The 15,912-nt window shown below is 37.8% G+C and overlaps 1 protein-coding gene across 4 annotated transcripts in view; it reads right to left on the bottom strand.

Annotated features, from left to right (window-relative positions):
* Positions 1-15,912, bottom strand: part of PDS5A (PDS5 cohesin associated factor A) — a 64,034-nt gene that overhangs the window by 35,179 nt on the left and 12,943 nt on the right. For all 4 annotated transcript variants that reach the window (XM_042467676.1, XM_042467677.1, XM_042467678.1 and 1 more), the window contains exons 3-11: positions 9,212-9,415; positions 8,584-8,670; positions 8,037-8,134; positions 6,544-6,670; positions 5,482-5,562; positions 4,234-4,374; positions 2,203-2,318; positions 1,491-1,585; positions 1,017-1,162 (exon numbers count right to left, since the gene is read on the bottom strand). In XM_042467676.1, the coding sequence (XP_042323610.1) occupies positions 1,017-1,162; positions 1,491-1,585; positions 2,203-2,318; positions 4,234-4,374; positions 5,482-5,562; positions 6,544-6,670; positions 8,037-8,134; positions 8,584-8,670; positions 9,212-9,415 (1,095 nt within the window). The remainder of the gene's footprint in view (positions 1-1,016; positions 1,163-1,490; positions 1,586-2,202; positions 2,319-4,233; positions 4,375-5,481; positions 5,563-6,543; positions 6,671-8,036; positions 8,135-8,583; positions 8,671-9,211; positions 9,416-15,912) is intronic.

The following is a 15,912-nucleotide window of genomic DNA, read 5'->3' on the forward strand; positions in this document are numbered from 1 at the left end:
TCTCTAAGTAGTTTACTGTAAGCTAATTGCCCCCAACAAGCTGTGTACTCATTTTACCGACCTATGAAAGGATGGAAGGCTGAGTGAACCTTGGAGCCCTGGGATTGAACTCACAACCTTGTGGCTACAGTACCGGCATTTAACTACTGCGCCACCAGGGCTCCGTAGTGAAGAACGGGGGAAAAAAGTTGAAGCACTTCCGATAGGAAGTTGGACTATTTCCGGCTCTAAACGAGGGGAGAGAAAGAGAGATAGAAGGGCAAAGGGTGTCTGGCTGTCATCTCCACTGCTGCTCTGTTGCAGCCTGCCTCCTCCCCGCAGCTTAGCAGCCACATTATAGGCAATGTGCTGGTCAAGCCAGCCAGCTAGCCTATGCTTTGGCTCCTCTCACGTGGCCATACTGCTGTAGGGAGGAGGTGGGCTAACCAGCTTTGCAGACTCCCTGTGAGGACACTGCTATGGTCCATGGACCACAGGTTAAGAACCACCAGTCTAGAACATGAATGAAACTTTTAGGACACAAATTAAAACAGAAGAATCACCATTATGGTTATTATTTATGTTAACTGGAATATTAAAATGCTAGATAAAATAAAAATAGGTCCAAAGACATTTTAGTTCTCCATCACAAAAGCCTGACAGGGCAAAAGTCAAAATGTCTTAAGAACAATAATATACTGTTATAATTTTGGCCAAATTGAGTTCATAAGCCTCTTAAAAATTAAAATATTATAAAGGGGAAATAACACTAGAGGAAATAAATGACAAAACTAATCTAGACCTGCTTTTCCTTGGAAAAAGTGTGGTGACAGCGGGATCAATTTTTAATTCAATGCACAGAATCAAAGAAGGGTGTGCCACTGTTGCATCATTCTAAGAATCCCACAATTAACAAGGGATCTTCAAAGTTGAAAGGCTACTACTTGAAGGAACATGTGCAGCATCACAAAATTACATGACTCAATTTCATTTAGGTTAAAAAAAAAGAATTTAAGATTATGGTCTGTTCATCTTACCCTCTTGTCCAGCGTTCTCTCTCTGACAAAGCCTAGTAGCTGGTCATTGACCAAAGAGAGGTCTCTCTTGCCAGCAGTTATTATTGTAACAATGACATCATGTCGAATGGCTTCTTCCGGATCATGTGATCTAACTTTTAAGTACTCTATTTCAAAGAAAAAGGAAAGGAAGGAAAACACGAACTATTGAAAGATTCAGTACATTCTGGGCTTCCAGTTTCAGAACAATTTATTCATTTATTAAATCTTCAGCAATGGATAATACCACATCAACTCCTACTCTTGATAGGAAAATTTGCCTTGAATTTTATTTTTAATCTTTCAGCTGAAGAACAGACTAATCAAGTTACATATTAAGGTTTTCATAATTATATTCGTTCTACTACATTATGTACCTGAACTACCATGTTACATAGTACTACTATGATATACCCTTTGTTTAATTATTCTAACATAGGAGATAACAGATCTTACCAGTGAGGTCTTTTGCTAAATCTGGATGGTTCATTAAACAATGACTTGCAAATTTCACGCTTTCTAATCTTACGGGAACATGGATATCATTAAATCTGAGTGAGGGAAAGATATTAATTCATAATTATTTTTTATTTAATGTTATTTTAAATAAATAAAATGCATTCTTAAGAGTAAAGCACATTGTGAATAAGCCACATCGGAACGGAACATAAACTCTAAAATAAATAATAGAACATTAAGCATGCTAATATTTGCAATTTAAATATAATATATAAAAATTAGGCAAAGTTGCACTCAAATAGTTATATGTGTAATGCCTACAGAACAAATTGAGGAGTCAAAAATAATTACTTAGCCTACGTAACAACCAAAACACCACAAATGCTATGATATATATTGTACACAGTTACCATTTCAAAGAACCAAAAACAGTTATCATGTAAAAGAAGGCGTATTATTTCTCATCAAAATTACTACTAACACAATGACATTTTAAAAAAGCACAACATTTTGGCTCAAACATGTTATGAAAACTTCATACTTTCTTTTCTTAAAACAGAACTTGGTCTACTGCTAAGTAGCAAATATGTCCTGCCATAGTGAAATCAAATATTACACAAGACTTTTTTTAAGGAAAGAGAAGAACTAGTATGAAAAGAGCTGCTTCTGAGACTAACATAACTAAATATACATTTGTATGTTATCTTACCGGCCTAGAAAACACTGCCAAAGAGGACGGTTTTGTGTTGCAAGGTCAGAATCTTTAGAACCAAACAGCTTAGCTAAAAGCCTTACAACAGCTAAACGTTCCTCTCCATCATTGCTCTATAAATTGAAAAAGGAAGAATAACTATTACATAATACCTTGTCAAAATAAAACTGAAATATGCAAGTATCATGTCTATACAATTCAGGCCCTGGAGTTTTGCTTTAAACCTCAAAATAGGCTTTTAAGTCTCTGATGACCCCCAAAATTTCCCCCCGTTAGTATTATGTCAATTTTCCTGCATGAGTGGGCAACTGCCACAGGAATCAATTTGCATCCTGCATTTTTGACCCAACATCATCTGAAAATGCTTCTGGAAGTCTGTTTTATACAACCTCTTTTTCAGGCCAGTTTAGGGGAGTTTTTTTGGATAAGATTTTTCCTCACAAGAAATCCAACATTCCAGGAAATACTTTGGAGGATTTTCGAAGTAGAAAGATGCCTACTTTTCTTTTCTTTACAACTGGAGGACTGAGTGGCTCTGGAAGCTGCAAAAAGGGTCAGGGAATACACATGAGCCACACTTTCCTCATTCTTGCCTTAGAGCCACAGCACATCACTCTCTTCAGGAATGTCATGGGTGAATAGCATCCCCAGGAAAAGTTACTCCAGTCCTGGCTGTATTAGAAACTACTGAATTTATTCATGCATACTCATACCACAGCTCTTATTTTCAGTAAAAGCTACACTATGATGGTACCTATTGGACTAGGATCAGGAGGCCTACTGTATATAAATCTACAGATTTAAGTAAAAAAAATTGACCTCAAAAAACTTAGTTGACTTATCACGGGCCAATGTAAGTATTGGACCTTAACTCTCATTTAAAAACAGGAATTATCCCCTGATGAAAGGCAAAAGTGTAATTTGTCCTGGAAGCACTCACCTTGCTTTACTCTCTTATCCATCCAGCCTTTAGTGTGAGAATAACCAGTTATGCCTCGTGGAATTTTATAAATTCTTTGGCATTGCTTTCCTTTGCTTCATCTTTTAGATCTTTCATTATATGCCCCTAAGTATTACCCTCGACCTATCCATGGGTCATATTAAAATCCATAATTTTAGCCCCAAAACCTGCTCTTGAGTTATACATGAGGTTGACTTATAGTCAAGTATATACGGTACTTAAAGCAGGATGATAGTGATTCATGCACTGTCTTCATGCTCTTTCTCCACATTTCCTAGGATGTGGAGAAACCCAACATGATGGTAACAGTACATGTGGTAAGTTCTAGTTATTGCAACCAGGACAAGGTCTATTCACCAAAGCAATCTGTTTTCAAAAACTCTCTCCTCTCTCTCACAATCCATCTACTCTTTGCTATAGAAATTCCCCCAGCTCAGCAATTCATAATGCCCACTGTCTGTTAAAACACAACAGTTCTGAGCATGTCAGGAAATGCTGCTACCATAACTCACTATTGCTAAGGTTTTACAATTTTGTTGTACTCTCCATTACTGCAACCCTACTGCTGTACTCAAACTGTTTTGTTCAAACAGTGATAAAGAACATAAATCCAAAAGGACCTGTATCTTGATATATTCTTACAAGCTTGCCATATTATAGCATCAATTAGAACACAATAATTTTGACCATCTTTGAAAAACTTCGACATGGTGTAACAGCAACAAACCATTTCATCATTCTATTGCATAATACTCTTATCTAAACAGTACTTTAGGCTTTGTTGTGGACAGAATCTTATTCTTTTCTTTCAAGCCAGATCATTAACTGATTCTCTGTTATCTCAAGTTTTCAAAGAAGTTTGCAAAGCAGCATGATGATCCTGTCCCATAAAGTCCAAAGCTCACTTGCTGATCATGTGGAGCTATTTACTTGGAACCTGACTAAAATATACTGAAATGGTCAGTTATAGAAAATTAATTTGTTCTTAAAATAAACAGAAAATATTGAAAAATTCTACATGCTTAAAATATAAGAAACATTTCTCTAATATTACAGCAGTTCCTTACCTTCAGTTTGAACTCAAGCTGTGGCATGACAGACAGCAGCAAATTAGGATCAATAGCAAAAAGTTCCTGTATCAGGTCAAATACATGCTCTGACAAATCACTTACAGAAGACTTTCCTAGTACCAGAACCTGGTTAAAAAACTAGAAGAGAATTTTTTTTTTTTGTTAAATATACTATTTTCAAAACAGCTGTACAAAAATTTTGGGTGGCCTTGATAACTAGCTAGGATCTATCATTGCCACCAATCCTGCCAGTGCTAGGTACATTAATGGATTATTTTTTATTCAAGGATGAAACATGCATATACTAATTCATGGTAATCTGAAGCTTTTTCAGTGCAACCGTCATATCATAAAATGTTTATACAATCCTATTTAATCCTACAAGGAATTCACTTTAGGACATAACTAGTTTGTAGATTTCAAGCTTCTTCATGGCATATAAAGATCTTCAATGCTGGGAGAACCATGTGTCCCACTGCTTCTTCTCTCCAGTACTTGTCACCATAAAGAAATGCTGAAATTTGGCAATGACAGCAAATTTTACAGCTGCCAAATTTCAGCAGCAGAAGAAAGTGAGTAGAGGTATAGCTTTGTGGGTTGCAGGTCCTCAAGGCAGTCCCCTCATTCCAGGGAGCTGTCCAAGCCTTTTCTGAACCTTGTTAATATCTGAAAACTCAAACTCTTCTAGAATTTGGCCACTAACAACATCATGTCATGTTTCAGAGAAAGTTTTACATAACTTTAGGACTATATGGTAATGTCTCATTTTCCAACAATGCTTCATCAACACATTTACTATCTTCAAAAATCAAGCACTTTCCTAGCAACCCATGGCATGAAATTATCAGGTATAGCTACATGCCACTCCAAGTTATTTCTTCAGAAACAGAAAGAGTGAAAACCAATGGGCAACAGCCATAAGACTCCTTTGTTCTCTTAGTTAGCGAAGTCAGTTAAGACTAAAAAACATCCCAAACTAACTTATGTACTTTCTCTCTGTCTTCCTGCAAGGAAGGGAGAATACAGAGAATGAGCGTTGAAAGTGGCTGCCATTCCATTACTACAGTGTGATTCCCTAGTTTGGGTACACAGAATATTGCTGTGACTGCTGATTCTACCATAATATTCAACCATGTCAACCCCATGTCAATTTTCAAGTTTTGATAGATCCAAACAAAAATGTTCAAAGCAGTAAAGAATCAAGAAGGGAGCAATCACTGGTGTGCTGATGCACATATTACATACATTGGCAATACATGGCTCAATGGTCTGGACCGTCCTCTTCAACAGAACTTTTGCAAGATCAAATGCCTGTTTATTAAGGTTCTAGAATACAAAGACAAAAAAATTAAAGAAAATCCAGCTGTTAACAAGCAACATATTGTTTGTTATCTATGGAGATGGATGAATTTCAACAGAAAGTAAAATACAATTTCTAAAAAGTACCATCTATACATAAGAATGCCATATATATTTCCAATCATCTTGATTCATCTATTGAATTTTACTTCCTGAATTAGGAGAAGGTGAATGAGTTTGCAGACTCTCATGTCCCCCCTCCTTTGAGTAAAAAGTTAAATATAATTCAATACAATATTGGTTTCCAATGCCCCCAAATTGTCTCTGAACCCACTATCTGAACTCCTCATTCAATTAGGAAGAGCTGTAAAACAGCTTCTGATTCAGATCTTTGAATTTAAAAATGACTTGTATTCATTCTGGTAAGCCCACTGATTCCACAAGCTGTCAACTACAGATACACACCCAAAATTAGGGCATGGTATAGCCCTGGTCACTGCCTCTACTCCTCACTAGTTTGCAGTGTCCCCTTACAGGTTTCTGTGGAGTCAGCCATGCATAATGAATCCATATGGTGCCTTCCAGGATATATACTGGATACTGCTCTCTGTGTATAATAACAAAAATACAGGACAGAGACATCCTGGGCTCCCTCAAGTCAACACACTGTATTACTCCCATGAATCAATTCAGTATTTCTACAGGCAGCAACAACTTTTTATTTATTTAATATATATGCCACCTTTCTCCCAATATGAGACCCAGGACAGCTTACAGCATTGGTTAAAACAAAACATAATTAAATTTTTTTAAAAATAGCAATCCAGTAAAACATTAATTTAAAATAGATTTTTAAAACTAGGTGCACGCATCAAAAGAATAAGGAAAAACAAAGGAAGGAACTGTCTAGCACAAGCTTTGGCTTACTCATGTAATAAGTAATAAAGCTATGCTATGGAGTAGAAGGGAAAACAGGACTCTTTAAGTTTTAAAAAAAACTTTGCAAACCTTGTGTGCAGGAATGAGGTTGATAAGAATTGAGTCCAATAGTTCTTGTGTCACTCCATCGCCTTCCATGATGATAGAACTCATCAAATCTAACATGTGCATTTGCACTTTCTGGTTGTGGCTATTACTAAACGTGACATTAAAATCAGAATTAGAATATTTGAATGGAATAGTACAAAAATGGACAAATGGAGGATCTTGTTGCTAAATTATGGAATTAAATTACACATTTTTAACACTAATTCTTGAAATAAAATGTACCATTACATTTGAAACTTCCCTCTTAAATTCAGTCAGAATTTCTCAGATGGCTCTTCATGGCCTAGTCTGGAAAGTTTTAATGAACACAATACTGCTGCTAAATCAAATTGCTATCAGAAGTAGCTTTATCCATTTTTAGTACCATCATTTTTTAATCGCTATCCTATTCTTATGATGAGTGGTAGAAAATATATATGCTACAGAGGATCCTAGTAACCCCACTCTGAACAGTCCTTCTCAGTGCAAAATAAACCTCCCAGTTTCAGCAGTAAGGGTCAGCTCTTTCTCACAATGTAGTTCTACTCCAACTACAGCATCTCCCTCACCCTATGCAATAGGAAGGAAAGGCAGCCATTCAGTTTTATAGCACAAAATAAAGGTTTGAATTTGAAACTGCATTTGGGAAAGTAACTAAGGTGCGTTATAGATGGGCCTAAGCGGTGCCGTCGTCGCGCCGTGAATACGTGCGAGGGGCGGCGCTTCCGGATGCGCCTTGCCCCTCGTACGTATTCCGTACGCCAAGATGGCAGCGCCCTATACAGATGGGCGCGGCCATCTTGATGTAACGGACGCTGTGCGTCCGGACATCCAAACCCGGAAGAGACATCGCGAGTGCGCGCTTTGGCACTTGCGACGTCTCTTCTGGGTTGCCGGAAGGAGCGCGATTTTCGTGCTCCTTTTTTACAGCGTGGCGGAGTCGCGTGGTTCGGCTGCAGTGGCTTCCCCGTGCTGCAACCGGCAGCGGCCCAAGACCGCCCCTTTTGGGTGGTCTGTAGCGGGCCTAAGATTGCCTGTGCTTGGGGTTTGGAGAAGATTTTGTTTCCTCTCGAACTCTCTTCCCACGGAACTTAAAAACTACAACCCAAACTCCATCACTCTGCACAAAAATTTATGTGATTTTTGACATGATCAAGTAAAAAAAATTGTGGCAGAACTTTGAGAACTGACCTTTATATCTATAAGATACAATGGCCTGTTCCAAAGGTAAGTATGACTTTGCCTGAACACATACAGTTTCAAGTTAAATAATTTCTTCACAACAGTGATTTCTTTTAGCGACCACAAGAGGCATTTCCTTGTATTGCCTTATAATATAAAAGAGTAATAAAATTTATATTTTAGCAAGCCATAATTCTGTTATTTCTGCTATAACATTTTTCTTTTTTATATATTAGAAAACGAATCCTGCATGGTACAGAGACTGGAAAGGGGTTTTAAATAAAGCAACTTACTTGATAACTGAAAAGAGAGTCCTAAAAAGCTGAATAAAAATCTCATTGCAATCTTCCAACTCAAAGCAGATGTTGTAAGATTTAACCCAAGCTAAATTCTATGAGAAAAACAAAACATTAGATTACCATTTTGATCGAAACTGTGTATCTCGGTCTTTTGGCTAAGATCAAATGAAGTGTATATCTAAAAATGCAGCTAATGGCCACCACACAACTCTAAGCAGTCTGCTAGCATGATCAACTGTGCACAATTATGTTAAAGATTGATTTGTTAGCTACTGCATTCGAGTGGCAGAGCATTTTTCATTTATGTAACGTATACTCTGCGCTCACAATATATAAATAGATTCACACCTCGACATAGTCTCTGTAGCCCTGATAAAAATGACAATGGAAGAAATCTAGGATCAGAGTGATAAGTACTGTATACTGTGTTCTTTTCTTTTACAGAAAGTGCATCAGCAAGCATATTTTAAGGTACAAACTTCATAAACATAATTTACACTCACTTGACTGGAAATATAAAACAAAGCTAGGAAAACATTACCTCTAGTAAATAAAAGTATCTGTTAAATTGGGGGCTTTTAGTGTCCTCCAATCCTTTTAATTGCCTTGTAATAAACAAGAATATATCCTGGGGGAAAAAGGAAACAATAATTGAAAATGCTTTTTCAAAATATATATTTTACATACAATAATTACTGTCATTAGGAAACTTCACAATGACCTTATTTAAACATAATGATAAACTGTTGTTATTGTTGTTGTTGTGTGCCTTCAAGCAATTTCCAACTTTTGGTGACCCTATCACAACATTTGTTCAAAGGAGGTTTGCCATTGCTTTCCCCTGAGGCTGAGAAGATGTGACTTGCCCAAGGGGGTTCATGCCTGAGCAGGTAATCAAACCCTGGTCTACATAACCTTAGTCCAACCCCAACCCTCTACACCTGGGGACCAGGGTTTGATCTTCACTCAGTCATGGAAACCCACTAGATGATCTTGGGCAAGTCACACCCTTTCAGCCTCAGAAAAGGCTAAGGCCAATCCCTTATAAATAAATCTTGCCAAGAAAACCCTGTGAAGGGTTTGCTTTAACATAAGGCAGAATCTACTTGAAGGCACAAAACAATAGCAACCTAATTGAACAGGTGGAAATTATCTTGAAACACTTTTACCTTGAGTTTGTCATGGGAGGTGTATGGTGCTTCTGGGGCATAAATTCTAAAGATATCAGCCAAGCAACATGCTACAAGCAGACGGACATCTTTATTGGGATTCCTGAGGAAGAATTCTGACGCAAGGTGCAAGGCTAAAGGGAGATATTGTTGTTTTTCATCTTCTGAGTCCTGGTCCATGTCCATAAATGTTTTCACTACCATCTGGGAATTAAGCACAATGTTACACATTCAATTTCTCATTCAGTGTTGCAAACTCCAATTTCTAAAAGGGTTTATTGCAATGAAAATAGAAGGTCTTTTGTTGAACAATTCCTGTGTTGAATACATTCCACAGACAGGGAGCCAACAATGAAAAGGCTGGCTACTTGGTCCCAGAAAGCAGTGGCATCTAGAGAAAAGCATCCAATATTTACCTCAGTGGTGAGCAGACTGTTATGGGGAACGGTATTTTTTATTAAACTTAAACATACAGTGGGAACTCGAAATCCACGGAGGATCCGTTACAGAACACTTCCCCCATGGATACCAAAATCCGCAGATGCTCAAGTCCTGTTGTCCCCAATGATGGCATGGCCATATGGCCATACCGCCATTGGGGACAAACCTCTAATTAGGGACAGCCATTAGGGACAAGTGGACTTCAGGTATGTTCCCATTGTCCTCAAAGTTTGTGTACCAAGTTTGTGTACACTGTCTCAGCTACCTATGTGGGCCATTTTGGAATTCTGGATAAGGAAGTCTCAACCTGTACTTGGGACCCTGTTGTCCCTGCCTCCTGGGCATCTTCTGGGCAGACAGGAGCCCTGCGTGGTTCTGTGGAGAAGGCGCCTGGCTCACCCCGAGGAGCCTCCTGTGGGTGCCCAGACTCCAGGGCTCCTGCCCAGTCACCCCACATGAGCATCAGAGAGTCCCTCCGATCACGGGGCACTATCATCTCTGGAGTGCTGGGCAGCTAAAATAATTCCCCACACATATGGGCTTGCATTGTTCACAGTAACTAACTTCCAATGTAGAATTATTTACTGTGTAGCTTTGACCAGCAGGAACAATATTAAGTCCTTAGGCAATTGTCAACACAAATTAATAAAAGTAACAATTTTGCACTTGGCTGTACAACATTTTTTGCAATCATAAACAAGAACTCACTGCACAGTTACACCAGTATCTTCACCTTCACTAATAAGCAGATCTAGTGGTTTTACTCATGTTACCCATCTTTTGTAAACAAAGGCAGGAGTTTTAGCAATGTTTTAATTTTTCTCATGAATGGCTGAAGAGGCTACTTTTAGAAAACTGCACTAATTCATGAAGGAAGTATACTTTGTTCCAAGTCCCTTTTCAATACCATCTTTATCCCACCTATGGTATATATCATTTCCACTACCAAAAGGTTACAGTATATTAATGTTAAACCTCTGGACTCCTCTTGTTAAGAATTTTTTTAAAAAGACTATGTACTCTGAAATAAATGTTATTCTGAATCCAGACACTTCACAAAACATATGTTAAAGTTACAATAAAACCAGGTTATATAAAAAGCAGAGGGCATCAGATTTGTGATCATTTACGTATGCATTTCTCAGTGACTGAAATTCTGGAATTACTTCTGTGACATTGGACAAGAAAAGTGCAACACAATCAGTGACGATACTGAACCGAGAACACACAGATTTTTGGGTTTGTAGATTAGACAAGGCGACTCAAAAAGATTGGTGCAAAAGTAAAGCTGTTCTTACTCGGTTTTGCACCATTCTTTTTAATCAACATATTATCACTTCACTTTTCAATTGTATGACAAATAGAGAATGTTTTTTATAAACACATTGATAAACAAACATATGCATCTGTAGTTAGTGACATATTCTTAATGAGATCAAGCAGCAGTTCTAAGTTAAGATAAATAACAAGGGACATCTCTTCTTAGCTCCTTACAAATACAGAAACCAGGAATGTTTAATGCATTTAACCTGACCACTTCAGTGAAACTTTGCAAGAAAGCCTGCCTTCCATTCATTCTGGTGACTATGACTGGGAGAAACTGTACTTCCAGCTGATCAAATTGTTTATAAGCAAGCTAGATGATTTATTGTACTGATAATGAGATCTGACTTTTTGCACTTAAAACCTTTGGAAAGCATATCCAAGGGTAGCCCTGTTGGTCATATAGCAAAGTCCAATAATATCCAAAATCCACCAAACAGTGATATTTTTATTGGGCCAACCAAAATGCACAATTACTGTATATACTCAGGTATATGTCTAGAAATTTTAGTGAAATTAGTTAATTTATCCATAAGTCAAGTTAACGTTTATTGTACTAGCCAAAGGCCATGACAAAATGAGCTTATCAAAAAACATAAGTCAATTTAAGAATTGTACTTTAACTTCAATAAAAAACAAACCATCGCCTGGTGAAAGGCAAGAGTGTCATCTGTCCTGGAAGCATTGAACCCCCCTTTACTTTCTCATCTATCCAGCCTTTAGTTTGAGCATAAATTGTTATGCGTTCCAGAATTTTCTAAGTTCTTTGCTTCATCCTTTAGATCTTTAATTCCATGCCTCTAGGTTTTACACTCGACTTATCCACGGGTCATAACAAACTGATTAATTTTGGCCCCAAACCTGTTCTTGACTTAAGACGTTCAGTGAAATGTCAACGGTCAAGCACCTTTAATAATAATAATAATAATAATAATAATAATAATAATAATACGTTTTATTTATAGACCGCTATTCCGCGATGATCATAGCGGTGTACAGTAAAAATTGTAATACAATACAAAATACAGTTAAAGGAGGGAGAAGTCTCGTTCTTCAGGCAGTCCCTGATGTTGCTGGGTCTGCCTGATAGCACCCTCTGAGGCCAAGATGACAGTTGAGGAGGGAGGGGCCTCTTCCTTCAGGCAGTCCCTGATGTTGCTGGGTCTGCCTGATCGCTCCCTCTGAGGCCGAGATGACAGTTGAGGAGGGAGGGGCCACTTCCTTCAGGCAGTCCCTGATGTTGCTAGGTCTGCCTGATCGCTCCCTCTGAGGCCGAGATGACAGTTGAGGAGGGAGGGGCCTCTTCCTTCAGGCAGTCCCTGATGTTGCTGGGTCTGCCTGATCGCTCCCTCTCAGGCCAAGATGACAGTTGAGGAGGGAGGGGTCTCTTCCTTCAGGCAGTCCCTGATGTTGCTGGGTCTGCCTGATCGCTCCCTCTGAGGCCGAGATGACAGTTGAGGAGGGAGGGGCCTCTTCCTTCAGGCAGTCCCTGATGTTGCTGGGTCTGCCTGATCGCTCCCTCTCAGGCCAAGATGACAGTTGAGGAGAATTAAGAATTTGACAAAACAGCTTTTTTTAAAAAAGAAAAGGCTAATTAAACACAGTAGTGCATTGTTCAATTCAGACATGCCAAACCATGGTTTGTTCTAACCATAGTTTCAGCTTCTAGATATACAACAGGCAAGAGTTGCTTATCTGTTTTCATTTTCCATCTGCTTAGACAATGAGCTCCATGTATAGTGTATATCCATTCCAGTCCCCATGGCATAGCAACTCTGATCTCCATAGCGCAGTAGTCTCTTGAGGTGAAACAACAGTTTGGCAATATGGTTTCCCTACATATACTACAAATTCTAGCACTCTTTCTGCAAATATCACTAGGTAAAGCAGAATTCATTTCTTTTACTCATCTTCATTTATATTAAAACAATTACTGCAGTTCAACAACAGATAAAATAGGTGCTAATCTCTAATGAGTACAATAAAAATTAACTTTTGCATACATATTACTTTCCTTAATCTACCTTATCCACACTTTATTTCTAAGGTGCAAGTTTAAAAGACACCCAATATTCAAGAGTAATTTTACCTAGTCATGTTTATCTTTCAGATTAATTACAATGTCTACTTAGAATTTCTCTTTATATAATTTTAGTAGATGTGTACAAGAAGGCATGATTAACATAATACTAGGTCAAGCTTAATTCAAGATGAAGAACAAGCATGCTGCTATGCCTTGCACATACTGTTGTCCAGTCGTTTAACTCTACAACTAACCTTTTGTTTAGCTCTACATGAAACGTAAACTCAGTATCAGGTCTGGAGGAAGGAGCAAAGCAAGGATGAATATGTCCAGAAAATCAGCATAACAACACAATTTCACAGACTGAAAAGACAGAAGTCAAGAATCTGGGTCAGGTGCCCTGTATAGATTCCTTACAGAACATGAGAAATATTCCTGTATTTCTCTGTAAAAGCAAATATAATCAGAGACCTTATATAAACCAACATGAATATTAACGAGGCCATCAGACATACTTATATAATAAGGTAAGACATTGTGATTATCAAGCGACACTTTTTGACAGACAAAGGCAGTACCTAAACAGGTCCATGGAACAAATGAAATTACCCAAATATAGTTCTCACTCCAAATGTAAGCATGATGCCTACATGAGTCCTTAAGGGCCCATCTTGTTTTCTGATACTTTCCCTGACATTGCCAAGAGAGAATGATGGCAATATTATATATGCAAGATTGCCATTAATTATTGCTGCACCTTACATGTAGTTAGCTATAGCTGCTGAAACACTCTCATTTCCAAGTCACTTAAAAGACTCCAATGAATTTGTTCATACACAAGATCCATTTAAGAATAACACATACACAAGTATAATCAAGATGTTTTTAGTGGCAAACTAGTATCCTGCCCATCAAAGTGAGGCACTTGATTGCTTTAAAATGAACACACACATATACACACAAAATGTTGCAGTTTTAAGGATAATTAGTCATGCCAACTTCCAAGTATACCCATCCAAGTAGATTAAACATCATAATTCCTCCCTCTTTGCCATCTGACATCATAAAGCCTCAGAGGGAGAGAAAGGCCAGCCAGCTCCATCAGGCTTGGCTTGAAGTAAGAACACAAGCCCTCCCTCCAGTCCATCTGGCATGGTCCAGGGCTCCGAGGGTGAGAAGAACCGCTGGATGTATTCCCCTTCCCCACTGCCATTCCCTTCTCCTTTTGTGTCATGTCGTTGTAGATTGTAAGCCTGAAGGCAGGGAAATGTCTAATTAACTATCAGTAAGCTGCTCTGAAAGCCTTTCTGGCTGAAGAGCCAGGTATAAATACACTAAAAATAAATAAATAAGTAAATCCCAAAGGCCATCCACATTCTGCTTGACATGTGGCCACTGCTTTTCTTTTACCATAGTACTATTCCAAGAGTCTGCCCCAATCATTTACCATCACACATAGCTGGCATAGCTATGTACATCAATCTTGAATACAGAAATATAATTAGACAGTGATATAATGGCTGTGTACATGGTCCAAACATATCCTTAGTCTAAAGCCTAACCAACAGATGGCCATGCTGGCTGGAGAGTAAGTGAGCTGCTGACTGACAGATCTGGAGGAACCAAGTTGTGGAAGAAGGCTCTTTTACAGAATGATCCGTGTAGCTAAAAACTGTTAACTGGAATAAGGAGGATTTCACATTAGGTCAGCAGATTTTCCCTCTTAAAATGCTATAGTAAAGACACTTCAAAACAAAAACAGAACAATCAACATCAGATTTATTACAAAGCACCCATCTTGGACATTCTAATACCTTTAGTTGAGCTAGGTCTAAAACATATTGAAGAAATAATCCAGTTTGAAACTGCTTTAACCTCCCCGGTTCAATGCTAACAAATTCTGGGAACTAATTTTGTGAGACATTTAGCCTTCTCTATCAGAGAGCTTTGGAAGCTCTTTAATATGATTTGTGTCCTGGTAAACTGTGGATACAAGCAACAAAATCAAATGTTTGTTGCAAAACATTATATAAAATATTATTTTAAAAAAGAAAATTACAAAGCTTAAAATAACAGACTTTCTATTTCTCTGTACTCACAGTGTTCATCATAAATAGTCCAAGTACTTACAGTTACATATTTATATCTTAATGAGGTAAGCAGAAATCTGAAAAATTCTTAGTAAAATACAACTAGCAACCAGTGCCTGGGAGTAAATACAGTATTCTCTATCAACTGAACAGATTCAGTTGTGTTCAGTTTTTGTTAAAGTGTTCATTTTTGTGTTGTTGAAAATACTTGCTTTTTCAAGACATTTATAATCCATTATCACCAGATAGCAAGGTCATGTGTGAAGTTGTTTTATTCTTCATTGTGTGTGTGTGTGTGCTTTCTTCCTTGTGTGTTTTAGTATTTTAATTATTGGAATAGTTATAAATCTTTTGTTTTGTAACTGTAAAGTGCCATGCACATGAATGGCACTAAATAAACAATCAAACAACAACAATAAATAAGTTATTTATAAAGTTCTATCTCAACAAGTCATTACTATCATATACAGTCATCCCTCCATATTTGCGGCTTTGATATTTGCGGATTTGATTATTCACGGATTTCATTAATATGTTCTCTCTAGGACTGTCTAGGTCCTCCAGTGCAACTCTGTGGTCAACTTTAACTAAAAGTTGCACCGAAAGACCATTTGTAGCTACTCCAGTGCCATTCTATGGTCAGTGTATGTTGGACATTGACCACAGAGTTGCACTGGAGGACCTAGAGATTCCTAGAGAGGTGTCCTCTCAGGTAAAAACAGTGTTTTTGTTATTTACGGTTATTATTATTATTATTATTAACCTTTATTTATAAAGCGCTGTAAATTTACACAGCACTGTACATGCAATCTTTTTAATTGGAC

Source organism: Sceloporus undulatus, chromosome 5 (assembly GCF_019175285.1).
Source record: "Sceloporus undulatus isolate JIND9_A2432 ecotype Alabama chromosome 5, SceUnd_v1.1, whole genome shotgun sequence".
NCBI classification, from domain to species: Eukaryota; Metazoa; Chordata; class Lepidosauria; order Squamata; family Phrynosomatidae; genus Sceloporus; species Sceloporus undulatus.